The 14067-nt window shown below is 40.8% G+C and overlaps 1 protein-coding gene across 1 annotated transcript in view; it reads left to right on the plus strand.

Moving 5' to 3' along the window:
* Nucleotides 1-6292: 6292 nt before the first annotated feature.
* Nucleotides 6293-14067, plus strand: part of ACE2 (angiotensin converting enzyme 2) — a 405347-nt gene continuing 397572 nt past the window's right edge. The window contains exon 1 of the mRNA XM_069205018.1: nucleotides 6293-6604. Within this exon, the coding sequence (XP_069061119.1) occupies nucleotides 6419-6604 (186 nt within the window). The 5' untranslated portion in view covers nucleotides 6293-6418. The remainder of the gene's footprint in view (nucleotides 6605-14067) is intronic.

The raw sequence follows: 14067 nt of genomic DNA on the forward strand, positions 1-14067 counted from the left end.
CAATTTATGCAATTCCTTCTTCAAGGGTTCCAACATCACTTTAGGGGCACTCCTCACTTTGTGTACACATGGGATGGCATTGTTTTTTAGGATAATCCTGTGTTCAAAGCCCCGCAAACAACATAAAGTGTTGCTAAAAACTGCGGGAAACATCTAAAAAATGTCCTGGTAGGCATCTTCATTGCTTACCACCATCACCTGACAAGGGGAATAGGGATCCAGTCTAACGCTCATATTACATTGATGGCGCCAACCTAACAAATTATCCCCTCGCTTAGTCACATATACATCAATGGATGTTCAGATTTGTGCTTTACTCTGCATGTCTTCAGAAAAAGCATGGTTTACTTTGTCTGGCATCGCCTCTTATATTGAAAATATCCTGCATCCACATTACTTTTTGCAGAGACGAATTACGAGCAACATGAACACCCCTCTTTTTATCTGATCCCATATTTTGATATATTTTTCTGCCACACATATATATATATACTTTACTGCCAAACTGCATATTTTGTACACCCTTGGACATAAAACTGTATCTCTTCCTGCTTACTCAACAGCTTCCAAGATGGTGCCCACAGACTACAAGGCTCTGCGCTCTAGTGTTTAGTCATCTTTCTATTGCTAATTAAAGTATATGTACAAGAGCATAATGGCGTTTTTCTGGACGATAACTATACTTCTATTGACGCCACAAGGCATGAACTCTTCGCAGTAAGTTTTTGTTTTATCTCAGGATATTTTTAAAACTTTACGTACCCATGACGATAATTCGTCATCTCGGGTTTAGACATATCCACGTACTACTCTGTCTTGCTTCTTGCCCCAGTTATTTTTCTCCATAATAGTTTTGTGATTTGTGTTTCAATGATTCAAGGTTTTTTTTCTATTGTCTGCCTTTGTCTCATGGTCTCGCCTTTGTATTCATTTACTGACAGTGGCACCAAAGAGTTGGATATTTTTTAGCGAGCATACCGAGCACCATACGCGTTCATATACTCAGGGACAAGTCTTTTCATTCTTCACGATGTTTTACATTTTTATCCCTTTTGGACAGATATTTACAACCTTCTGAATTACATACCCTTACAGTTTGCATGGATCTTTTTGTCGCCTATACCGCTTCAGTCATGTCACCTGTATGTATATAACTATTTGCTTACAGATATCTCTTTGCGTCTTGCACTTTTGTAGACTCATGATTTGCTGTGCTTATGTGGTCTGTGAACAGAATGTTTTTTAAACATAATTTACTTGTTTCTTTTACCTACTATAGGCTTATGATGGCTATTTTGGGGATGGAATTCTAATATACCTTCGGTTTTGGGCTCACAGCCTACCACGGTATACTGTGATGATAGCATTACTATTGCCATATTTTTGGATACTACTTGGTAACTCAGTAATGCATCTTGTAAGGCTTGTCCTGCAGTAAAGAATGCTTTTAATGTGAAAACATACAACATGTTTTGAATGAGTGTAGGAGATAAGAAGAGTGTTCTGAAAAACAATGTCTGGCTGGAACCCAAATTAGTATGATCATATGTGTTCAAGCTGAAGTATGTCTTAAACAGGAGTGCGTGTTTTAATTTCTGAAGATACATCTTCAAATTTGATAAATAAAAACAAGTCACTTTTAGGACCATTTGGTTAAAGCCATGTACATTCCAACATAACTGTGCCTGTGGAGAATTTAAATTTGAAAGAAGATATTAAAGTAGGTATTGATGAAAAGCCATATAATACATTCAATTACGTGAAAGATACAGATGGTAAAGAGGTCGAAGTTATGGCTGCTTTGGGTTTCAATGTGCCATCCTGTCAGATGTTTACTTTTTCAACACTGACAAAGCAAAGATTTAAATCAAATGACATGTGAGCATCTGCCTGTGATACAAAAGAAACTGATTAGTTAGGGTATTTGATTACTACTATTGTTTTCAAGGATAATGCCTTCTTGGGAAAATCTATGTGGCCATCAATGGTCAACATGTCTTAGGATGGTAACATCTAGGCAAACTGGGTACATCACTGAATCCCAATGCAAGTTATCCTGTTTAGATAATTTTCAAAAATCAATTTATTGCAAGATGGTGTGAGATACCTTTTTAGAAGAGTTACATTAGATATGGTTTAGGGAAAGTTCCTGTGTTCACTCACAACATAGTTATCAAGAAAGATGTTATTCCTTTTAAACACATGCTTAGGAGTTATCCTTTTAGTGCAGGAAAGATGTATTTGAAATACTACAAGCTATGTAATGCTGGAGCAATTGAGTGGGTTGATTAGACTCTATAAGTGACTCCCATAGTTTTATTTATTTTAAAACAATATGTTGAGTCTATGTGGGGACCCTTCCACAGCAAGTAAACAGACAGTGGTTGACTGTCACCCTATGCCCCTCATTCATGAGTTATTGGTAATGCTCGGTGGATCATAAGTGTTAAGTACATTAGAACTCAAGACACCATGCAACAAAGTGAACTAACCAATGTAACCAATGAATTCTGACACCCACCACCTTTATTACTCCTGAGGGTGCAGTCAGATACACCAGAATGTCATTCGACCTGGTTTCCACCACTTTGTTCTATAGCTAGTTGCCAAAAGTCTGAGCCTAAAAAGATGGATATTGAGTTCGTTGTCTTGGGTGCAGTGGGATGCACTTTAAAATAGATAGCTTGGTGTAGCAAAAAGATTCCAATGTAAATCAAAATTGAGCATGGTCTACCAACATTTGATGAGAATTTGTATCCAACTTGGAATGCAGTGAGCAGAAGGAAACTGGCAGTCCCAATCCAAATCAGACAGTTCCAGAAACGCTTGTTAAAGCAGTCCAATATTATACTATTGCCAAGCATCTCCTTCTATCCCTTCTAGAACCCCCATTACTCTGAGGTTGCTCCACCGCTGGTGTTTCCCAAGTCCTTCATCTTGCATTGGAAGGTCTGAATCTGGTCTCTTTGACCCTTCAAACGTTTATTATTGGAATTATAGCACTTCCATGCCTGCAGTTCTCTTTTATAATTATTCTATATTGTGTTGATGTCTCCCCAGGTTGACTCTTTAACAGTTGGGAAATAGTGATAGAGGTGGTTCAGTATTATAGACTGGTTATTTTCTGAGATTATCCTTGTTCTTAGGCCACCCTAATGTGGCTAAACTCTCCGAGACTGTATTGTGTAATACTGGAAGGCCTGGCCGATATATAGCACTTTCTAGTTCTTTGTACACAAGTCAAATGCCTTGACCTACAGTTAGTTGTATGTTGGTGGGGTTGCTGGCTTCTTCTAAGGTAAATGTGTTTGGGTCCTTCTTCCTGTTGTTTGCTGTTGTACCCCCTTTGTTTATATCCTTTAACTTAGGTTTCTGGTTCAGAATATTACAATTTTCCCATCTGAGGTTCAGCATGGAAGCTCCTTTTATTTGCCCATTTCCCCAATAAAGTATCTTTAGGTTGGGACATCATTGCTTTAATATTAGTCTCATGTCCAAGTCCAGACACTGGTATTTCCATAGAGAATGATCCCTCATCAGCACCTACATGGGAGTCCACTTCCGTATATTAGATTGCATAATTAGCCATTTTATCTATCGTCCATTTATAAACTGTCATTTAGTGAGGTCAGTGAGATATGTGGCCAGTTTTCCAGTGGCAACAGCAGCTCTTTTATCAATTTGAGAGTCAAGGTCCATGTGTGTGCAGAGTGTATGCACAATACCAACAAAGGTTGTAGCAGTAACATTTGTAGCAGTAATATTTGCAACATTTTTACCATTTGTATCAACAGCAGAGAATTCAGAAACTACTACCTTTGTCACAGTAACATTGTCACCATTGCACATAGGGGAAGATTTAAGAGCCCCTAGGCCTCCTTGTGTCACATTAGTGTAATTTTTTTTTTTTACATGAATGTGGCCCAACGAGGCCAACATCGCCACGCCAAATTTACAAAGTGACGCAATGTGCCACATTGTGACCCTTTGAGCTACATTATACCTGCACCAGGCATAATGTATGCAAAGGGGGTGTTCCCCCATTAGGGGGGCTGAAAAAATGCGCACATAAATCTAAGAGGTTTATTTGCATTATTTTTTTTTGCATTTTTAACGCCTGCTCAGAGCAGGCGTTAAAAGGAGGCACATCATTGTTTACAATGGGCCTCAATGGGCTTTTCAGGATTAGAGTCAATTTAAAAAAAAAATAAACCTGCAAAGCTCCAAACTTGCATCAACAATTTTGACACTAGTTCCCTAACTACCGCCATGGTGCACCGTATCTTAGACACGGCGCACACATGGTGGTGTTAGGGGGCGCTAACTGGTGCAAACAAGTGAAACTGCACTGGGTGCAGTGTCACTTTCCTTAAAGCAGGCCCATAGTCTTGTAAGTTTCAGGCGTGCTAGTAGTAGTGTCCACGCTACGCGGGCGTCCGGATGAATGTTGAGTGAGTCTCTTAGAGCTGGCAAGCCCTAAATCAAGTATGCGGACAGTAAGCCCTCATGAGCTGTATCCACCACACAGGCTGTAACCGGAGAGGCCTCGAGAGGTAGCACCGCCGACTGACTATGAGGACTGGATTGTGTTGCGAGTTAGGTTAGCACTGGTCTGCCGATTTGCGGTGACTCTAGTTTCCTATTTCGGTTGTAGTATCTTCGTTGTCTGCTTTTTTCTCTTCCCGAGAGTCCCGAGTACTTAGCTGGTACCGATCCTTGATGCATCCTCTCCGGCATGCATTCCCTCTTGTCGGTGCCATGAGAGTAACAAGAGCTCGTGAGGTAGGAAGCCTCGTAAGGAAGAGTTGATAAAAAGCTGGTAGGGATGAGGTAACCATCAAGAGAAAATTCAAAAGGGTATAGCCGAATATGCAGCCGAATTTCTAGCAAGCTGGGCAGAGATGATACAGGTCTGCGCTGACAGAGCTGCCAGCTGCGATCTTTATTTCTCCTAACTCACAAATGGGTCCATGCATCTTCTTTTCATGTTTGGATGGCTGATCAGTCTTGCAGAACAAGATCTGATCTGAGCTACCTGACCTGGGGTAGTGAGTTGCCAGTTTTTACAGATATCATGGACCTTCAACTCTGAAGTATTTGAACATGATGTAAGCACCTTCAATCGCACGGAATTTTGTTTACATCATCTGAACACATTTAAAGCATGGTGCTCGAGAGCACTGTTTATGGATTATTTGGGTTTCATTAGATTTGGTTTTACATGTAGACCAAAGTGAATGAAGAGGTTTGGAAAAAAAATCATTTTTGTGTCATTAACAGCATAGGAGTGCAACAAATTACATAAGAGATATAGAGAAAAAACAATGGCCTAATCTAGAGGTGGGATTATGTTTACATCTTTATGTTACATACTTGAATATTAGGTGAGAATCACAGCTGTTGATGGTTTCGAGGGGCAAGAGAGAGATTTTGATCTGTCTGGCAGCTCCTCTGATGCTGAGCATGTTCAAGTTTCCAATCCATCTTGGACTTTGGGTGTGTAATATTCCCCTACTTTGCATACATTTCTCGAACATATAAACCCAGACTGTACTTATGTACATACCTTATACTTTTGGGAATTATGCATAATGTAAAGACGAATATATTAAGCTTTGTCCTGCACTGCTTCTCTATCACCGTCAACTTTAGAGACCCCTGTTTCTGAATTATTAGGTTTGAACAACAGTGGACGCTTTAGACTTATTACTATCCTCCCGTCCTCCCCAAGGACCCCACCACCGAACCCCGGGGTTCTGATTCCATCCCATGCCTCTTCCTTACACCACTGCACATTTACTGTCTCTCTGTCTCTCTCGTCCTGCTTCTTTGGCATCCCTGTTTCTACTTTCGATACTAATTTCTATTTTTTTCTTCTTTACTCTTCTCCCCTTTCTGCCTTTCTCTCTCTTGCTCCGGATCAAAGTCTGATCATAAAAAACATAGGTCTCCTTCCCCAAAACGTGAGGGCTGGTGCCCACCACCTGCAGCCCCTGGTGCAAAATAAACACTGCTAAAAGGCTTTGTGAGTCAGATCCTTTTAATACAGGTGTCCCATCTCTCTAATCTGAAAAAGAAGCAGCACCTGAAAAAGAGTGACGTTAGCAGACATATATTGCACACAGCCTGTCTTCACAGATAGGTTCAAATACTCAGACTTGCTCACGAGGTGGTTTGAAATATGCAGGTGTAAGTTCTTTGTTATCACTACACCTTTTCAAAGACTGATAAGTGTCAGATTCACCACTGTATCAGTTCTGAAGCTCATTCGCCGCCATAAACAAGGGCAATGCTGTTCCTGGAGATGACGCTTGCGTAAACAGGAGATGTCCATGTCAAAGTCTGAATACCTGGCTGCTGATTAGCATTCATGCTGCACTGAAGATCAGTTATTCTACGCTTCACCTCACAAGGGAGGATGTCTCTGTATCTCTGGCTCTGCTACGCTCTGCTTGCTGTTGCTTCAGCACAGAATGACATCACAAGTCAAGCCCAGGCCTTTCTGGATAGATTCAACCCAGGGGCAGAAGATTTATCCTACAAAAATTCACTTGCATCATGGGCCTACAACACCAACATCACCGAAGAGAACGCCATGATAATGGTTAGTGTGTTTTATTGCTTTTAGGGGGGAACACTCATAGGTATTATTGTTTATCATTAAAGTTATGACGATATGTGGCAGTCTATTCTTATTACTTAGCACAGATACAGTAACCTGGAAGGACATTGCTACATTTGTTTTCCGAAGTGGTTTACATTTTCTTAAGTCTGTACTTCCGTCAAGAATATTGAGCTCCCTAAAGTGAGATATCAACACGTTGACTGGTTGATGAGTTAGTCAACAATAAAGTGTGCATTTCTCTTCTATAGTAGTACTTTTTGCATTGGAACAATGGAGCTGATAGTCCCACTAATAATACATAGCATATTAAGGAACACTTTGTTGATACTGTACAACTCTTCCAAGTCAAATAGGTTGCAACAGTTTTATTCCTACCCTTGTTGCTAGTTTTCTCTTGACAAAGTATATTTGGTCAGGTGCTCATTTAGGTGATGTCTCCAGTTAGCTCTTCGTCAAAGGGCTTGGTAGCAGATATTGCAATATTCATATTTATAACACCGAAGAACCTGCAATCTCTGTATAACGGCCTGTGTCCAATTTCCTTGCTAGCTAGAGTTGGTACATCTCTACTCGCCTGTAGTAAAGACATTGTATAGCTGCTTAACTGTAATAACTTCTCACAGACGAGTTGTGATGTCATACTGCCTGTTGCCAGAGCCAGCAATCGATATGAAAGAAAGACCGCAGAGAATAATTATAGCTGTAGTTTATTTATAAAAACTAGAAATTACTTCGTTTCCTGTTCTATTTTCTGAAATGAACAGTGATTTACAGACAGGCGCTATTAATGGCAACATGTTTAATATACCAGGAAAGATAGAATCTCTCTGTACATTTCTATACATTCTGGGCTGCATCATTTCTTTATTTGACTTCAGTTAAACTGATACTTATATCTTTTTTGCAATAAATTAAAAAAATGTATGCCGTATTTAATTTCACACTGCTGATTCTGAATTTATTCTTCATGCCTGCAACCATATCAACTCTTTCATACCAAAGACACCCTGGATTTAAGTGTAAGTAAGTATTGCTGCGACAATCTGTTATCATGAATAATATACTCTCTACCATACATTAAAAGGATATTGCAAGTCACCTCGGAGTTCCATGACCTAATACAGGAACTCCTCGGTGACTTGCATTTTCCTTAGGCGACTTGCAATATGCTTATAGTGCACATCAGAGGGTTCTTTATCCCATATAACATTCATGACCAATCTACCATGGTTGTTTTTTCAAACCTTAAAGCTGTCTTGGTATCGTTATGTCACTACATTCGGAATACACCTAGAGTAGAGAAAGTAGTCATTAGTAAAGGGGTCCGAATATAGCCTCCACAACCACCTTAAATAAGAAAATACACAGACTCCTACTGTTGGTGCAGAGAGAACTGACAAGACAATATTATGCCTATATTCTAACACTGATTGTTTTATAGTAAATTGTCTAGAGGTTCTTTTCTAAGAAGGATGTTGGACCCCAATCAACACTAGGGGCCAGATGTATCAAAGGTTTTTACACATTCTGGGGGGGATTCTGACCGCGGCGGACGGCGGTCGCGGCCCGCCAAGCGGTACCCGCCGAAAGACCACGGCGGTCATTCTGGCTTTCCCACTGGGCTGGCGGGCGACCGCCGAAAGTCCGCCCGCCAGCCCAGCGGGAAACACCCTTCCCACGAGGAAGCCGGCTCAGAATGGAGCCGGCGGAGTGGGAAGGTGCGACGGGTGCAGTTGCACCCGTCGCGAATTTCAGTGTCTGCAAAGCAGACACTGAAATTCTTTGTGGGGCCCTCTTACGGGAGCCCCTGCAGTGCCCATGCCATTGGCATGGGCACTGCAGGGGCCCCCAGGGGCCCCACGACACCCCATACCGCCATCCTGTTCCTGGCGGGTGAACCGCCAGGAACAGGATGGCGGTATGGGCTGTCAGAATCCCCATGGCGGCGCAGCAAGCTGCGCCGCCATGGCGGATTCCCATGGGCAGCGGAAAGTCGGCGGTACACCACCGGCTTTCAGCTTCTGGCCGCGGCTGTACCGCCGCGGTCAGAATGCCCAACGGAGCACCGCCAGCCTGTTGGCGGTGCTACCGCCAACCTCTGCCATGGCGGTAATTACCGCCAGGGTCAGAATGACCCCCTCTGTGTCTATGGGAGAATGTGTTCGTACATATGGCCCTAGTTGCGTGCTTCAGCCTCAGTCTGTTCCTTGTGGGTGACAATTTTTTTGCAACTTGACTTAATAGCAGAGATTTGGGAGAAGTCTCAGAATGGTGTATCATTTTACATATGGTAGGGCTGAGTTGCAGAGAGACTAAAATTGTGTGACTGTGAATAAATACACCTCTATATTTCTACCTCTGTCCTTTCAAGGTTAAAGACAAAATAAGAGAGTTAATCTAGTACCTTTCAAGTCTAAACAGAAAGGCTACCTTTTCCTACCAGTTTGTCACCTAATGAGATAATTGTCTATCTTCAGATCTTTCACACTAAGGGGCAGATTTATGCATGCATTGCAGTACTTTTTTTAAAATATGGTGCAGCGATTTTGGCCTTGTTGTACCACATTAGCGTTAAAAAAATGACTCTAATGTTGTGCAAGGGCCTCTTAAATATGCCACTAAGTGCCTGATCTCTATCCGTTTCTAACCTCTTTCTATACTTGTGTGAGATATGTGGGTGTGGAGAAGAGGAACAATATAGACCCTGCTGCAAGGTATAGCACATCATTGGTGGGGTAAACCTGATAGGGTAAATCTCAGTAGGAGATCCTTTGCCTCCCTTGTTTTTTACAGTGCAGACTTTCTGAAGCTCCCGATTTCTGAAAGGTACATTTTTTCTGGAAGTCCTGAATTCAGGATTAAGGTACTCATACTTTTTAATACGAAATGTGAGCTGCGTGCTGAAGATTTTTGGAAAATTCACACATTTATTGTATGCTGAGTTAATTTTTGGCTGTTTTTCATAAGATTTTTCCACTTCTCTCTGGTTAGATTTACCTACCTTGGGTACCTTGGGTGTCAGGAAATAAACATTGAATCCTCTCATCAGACAATCAAATTTCAAGACAAGTTCAAATGTGATTAAGAGAGTTTTTGAGTTTCTAGCTTGTGAGCTAAATAGCCAATTCCTGTTTGACTTTTAACTTTCTGAGGTCTGTCTGACAATATTTTCAAATGCTAATATCTAAAAAACTAGAGAACGGATTTACACAAAATAAAAAATAAAAGTATTTTTGAGTTAAGTTCTAGTGTAAATCCATTTTTTTTATAGTAGAGAGCAGAATGTCCTATAGAAAATGTATTTTTTGACACCCCGCCTTAATATTAGTTAACTGTATGGATCAGCACAAAACTTGGCATCACAAACTTTAGCCAATTTCTCTAGTGGTATTCAAACATCCATTTAGATTTATCAAACTGCTCCAAAATTCTTAGGAATCCTAAAAATTCATTTCAATTGCAGATGAACCATAACAACTACAGAGACAACATATATGTTTATTTCAATATCTATATATATCTATATATGTCTATATTCCATGAAAAAAACAAAGGTGACAAATAAGTTATAGTTAGGAAAACTTTATTTATTCTTTGCATACAAACCATACTTAAACTACATAAACATTAGAAATTCTAAAAGTTATAGTTATACCTTTAATTTACAACTTACACACCACATGCTCATTTCTATGTCACCCTCCTATGTACACAATGTTACTTATAACTTACATTTTCACTTGGCACATCATCTTAGAATTACTAGTAGTCATACAGCTTAGTACACAGTTTTCTCACCTCGCTAATCATACTACATTAACTATAAGTCATGGCTTCTCAACGCACTGGTTATACCCTTGCATATGACATTAATTATACCATCTGAAAACATAGCTTTCATCACAACAATTATGACATCTTAATTGAGATAATTTCTCAGAACATAGTGAATGGTGCAGTCAAGACTTATAGTTTATGCCCACCGTGACCATGATATGTTGACCTAACATCGCAAAACTTTCAATCCTCTGACAATGTAACAGCCTCAACAGGTCTGCTTTGTCAAACGGGTGCAAGATCATTAAGGGACTAAAATCAGAGAAATCCCTATCACTTACAACCCTAACTATAACTACAGAGTGGCAGGAGCCACTCCATAATATATATATATTACTCAGTGGCGGATGCCACTAGGTAGTTATAGTTAGGGCCAACTTTTTATATAAAGAGAGTTTTTTGTTTTGCTAATAACTTTAGCACCATTTGATAAATTATCACAAACTTTTCCAAGAAAATATGCCGCTCACTTCAGCTGCTGTCTGGAATGTTTCAGGGTGATCTGTCAAGGGAAGGCTTAGAAAAAGGGGGGGTCCCAAAATGCATTTTCCCCATTAATTTTTTCATGGGGATTTTGAACAGCGATATCGCCAAAACCACTGGACTGAATTACACCAAATTTGGCAGAAAGGTATCTCTTGGTCCAGGAAGAACCCTTTTTAGGGTTGAGCACGCAAGCACTCTGGCCCCTGTTGTAATCTCTCTGTGGGTTCTTAACAACGCCCATCAGTTTTGTTGGTTCGTGGGCCTGCCTTTTAAAATTCACTTGATTATTTTTGTGAAAGGCATGCATATGTAATTTTCCAGTATTTAGCCCTCCTCGACAGCACCGGTAAACTACTGAAAACATATGAGGCTCCATGTTTTCCATATGGTTTATGGACTATTTTTTCTTTTTATTTCCTATGCAACACGATCTCCCTGGGTAGTAGTCAAGCGCTTTACATGACATCGACCCTGTTACACAGATAATTGCATAACTGGTGATATGTTTAACTGCGAGCGAACTTCTGTTTCCTTTTGTGTGCTCCTTCACGATCATGCTCATGCCGTTGTGCTTCAAATCGGCTCACTTATGTAAAACTGTATTACCTCTCATTTTCAATTTATGTGTCAAGAAAAGTCCTGTTAGGATTTTACAGAGCTAATAGCTCTCAGTCAAACAAATGTGAAACCCATTGCATTGCAATTGGTGTAACTCCATTCAGCAGTTTTGGAGAAATTAAAGGAAATCCAAATGTCTATATAGAGGGATGCGAAGGATTCGCAATCCCTCCTGATCTCGTGCAACAAGGAAATGTTGTCAGCCATGTTGGGGCTCGGCTCCCTGGGGCTTATAACTGCCCCCGCTGCCTCAGGACCACCACCTCCTCGGGCCTTTTATTGCATGTGGTGTGGTGCAGTGGTGGGCCGTGTGTCGCTCTGCTGCCATGGGGACCACCACTTCCCCAGGGCATTGATTGTATATGGTGCGGGGGAGCCACACACCCCGGCTGCCCCGGGGACTGCCACCTCCCGGGGCATTTATTACATGTGGTGTCGGGGGCACGCGCCCCAACTGTCCCAGGGAGCACCACCTCCCAGGGGCTGTGTACAAATATTATGTGGGGGGGCATGCAGTCCCCCCTCCACAGGCCTGGGGACCACCACCTCCCCGGGGCAACCACTAACCCGGGGCAAATAGTAAAAAAACTAGAAAGGGGTTCCGTTTCAGACCTTCTAGCCCCAGAGACCGCCATAACTCGCACTCTAAAGTAACTATAACCCGCACCCTCACCATGCTCTGCTAATTACCCCACAAATTAGGACACTCATGACATCATTGATAATATCAATGTAATATTTGCAGTAACATTTTTGACAAAAAAAACTGTGCATGGCGGGGTGCGAGTTATAGTTACCTTAGGGCATGAGTTATAGTTACTTGAGATAACTCTAGCTATAACTGGTGAATTTCTATGGTTTGGTACATTTAAAATGTGAGCCTAACTATAACATCCCTGTAAGCTTTGTTTTTTTAAGTGAATATATATATGTAGAGAGCTAGAGAGAGAGCAAGAGAGATTCTAGCATCTATGCAATGTCTGTTATGTCTGTTATGTAGGGTTGTTCTTTCTGCCCTTTCTGCTAACTTCAAATTCTAAATTGCCTCAGCCCTCTATTTTCCACTCTTCAATGGGCACCCGCCCCGATTGCCTCCAACTCTTGCACTCTCCTTGTTATGCTGCTGTCCTTCAATCCCCTGACAGAATTCTGACTACTCTCAGGGCTATATCCTTCTTTCTCTGCCACTTTTAATACAAGATAACTTTTCCTAATAGCATAATGCCATTCGATAAAGCACCTCAATTAATCCATGCCCATCTTATCATGTGCCTCTAATGTTCTCTTTTTACTTCTGTCTCCTTGTATTCTTTATTTTTACCTTTCATCTTTGAGATAACAATCATGTGCCTCACCTTTGTCCACCAACAACTCTTAGATCTCTATTACCCTGCTACTGCTCTCTGTCAACATTTTGAGCTTCATTTTCTTTCCTCTAATCCCAAGACGTTCTATGATGGCTCTCTATTTCTTTTTAAGTCTCGATTACCGTCAGCTTTAGCTATTTGTTGTTGAAGACCTCAATTGCACAATGCCAATACTTACAGTGAGCTATTTTCATTTAATGTTAATATTCCATGGGAGTGCCTGTGTTTTAATTGTCTCTGCCCTATGCATCGTTTCTCCGTTCATATTCACTACCTCTCTGCATGGATCTTCACTCGCTATAGCATTTCTGTTGTTTGCATCACCCCTCCTCTTTATTCTTTTTCCGCCCACACTTTTTCCCTACCTCCTCAATGCTTATATTGCCAGTACTTTGCTTCCCATCCTTCCCCAGTCTGTGGTACTTCTCTACAGAGTTCACTTGCTATATCCTGCTCCTACCACACCTCTGCTGAACAGCATTTACCACAAACATGGTTTTTTTAGCCTTTGCCCATAATGTTCTGCATTACAAACATGCACCGGCAAAACCAAAAAGTCCACCTTTCAAAGGCAAGACCAATTGGGTTTGTCAATGCTTGTTTGTTGTGTTGGTGGAAAGCAAATGGCACAACACTCCCATCATTGTTTGGTGGATCCAATATGAGATGACGTGGTGTAACAGGAATATAATAACACTCTTAGGCACAGTAATACCAAGCTACTGTAATACTATTTAAAGTTAAAGTGGGAATCAGTGGTGCCAGTAAACTTAAAAATGTTTGAGCAAAATGTTTGGACATAAATGCCAGCCTTGAATTAGATATAGAGAAGCAAGCAATTCAAACTACATCAATGGAGATTTTGATATTCCTCCCCTTGAGAACGCATTGAAAAAAAGGGACATGATGGGCATTTCACAGCATAAACTTCACATTAATTGACTAAAAAGTGGTATGTTCTTGAAGGAGTGACAATGACATATTCAATTCCTTCATGATCTTTCAAACAAGCCCTAACCTACCAATGGATGATCGATGATCACCCTCTTGAAGAAAAAATTGAAAATGGTGAAAAATATGCATAATATCACTAAAGATTTGCTAAAAAGGTATATATATATAAGCAAAAACAAA

The sequence above is a fragment of the Pleurodeles waltl genome, chromosome 8 (genome assembly GCF_031143425.1).
Source record: "Pleurodeles waltl isolate 20211129_DDA chromosome 8, aPleWal1.hap1.20221129, whole genome shotgun sequence".
Taxonomy (NCBI): domain Eukaryota; kingdom Metazoa; phylum Chordata; class Amphibia; order Caudata; family Salamandridae; genus Pleurodeles; species Pleurodeles waltl.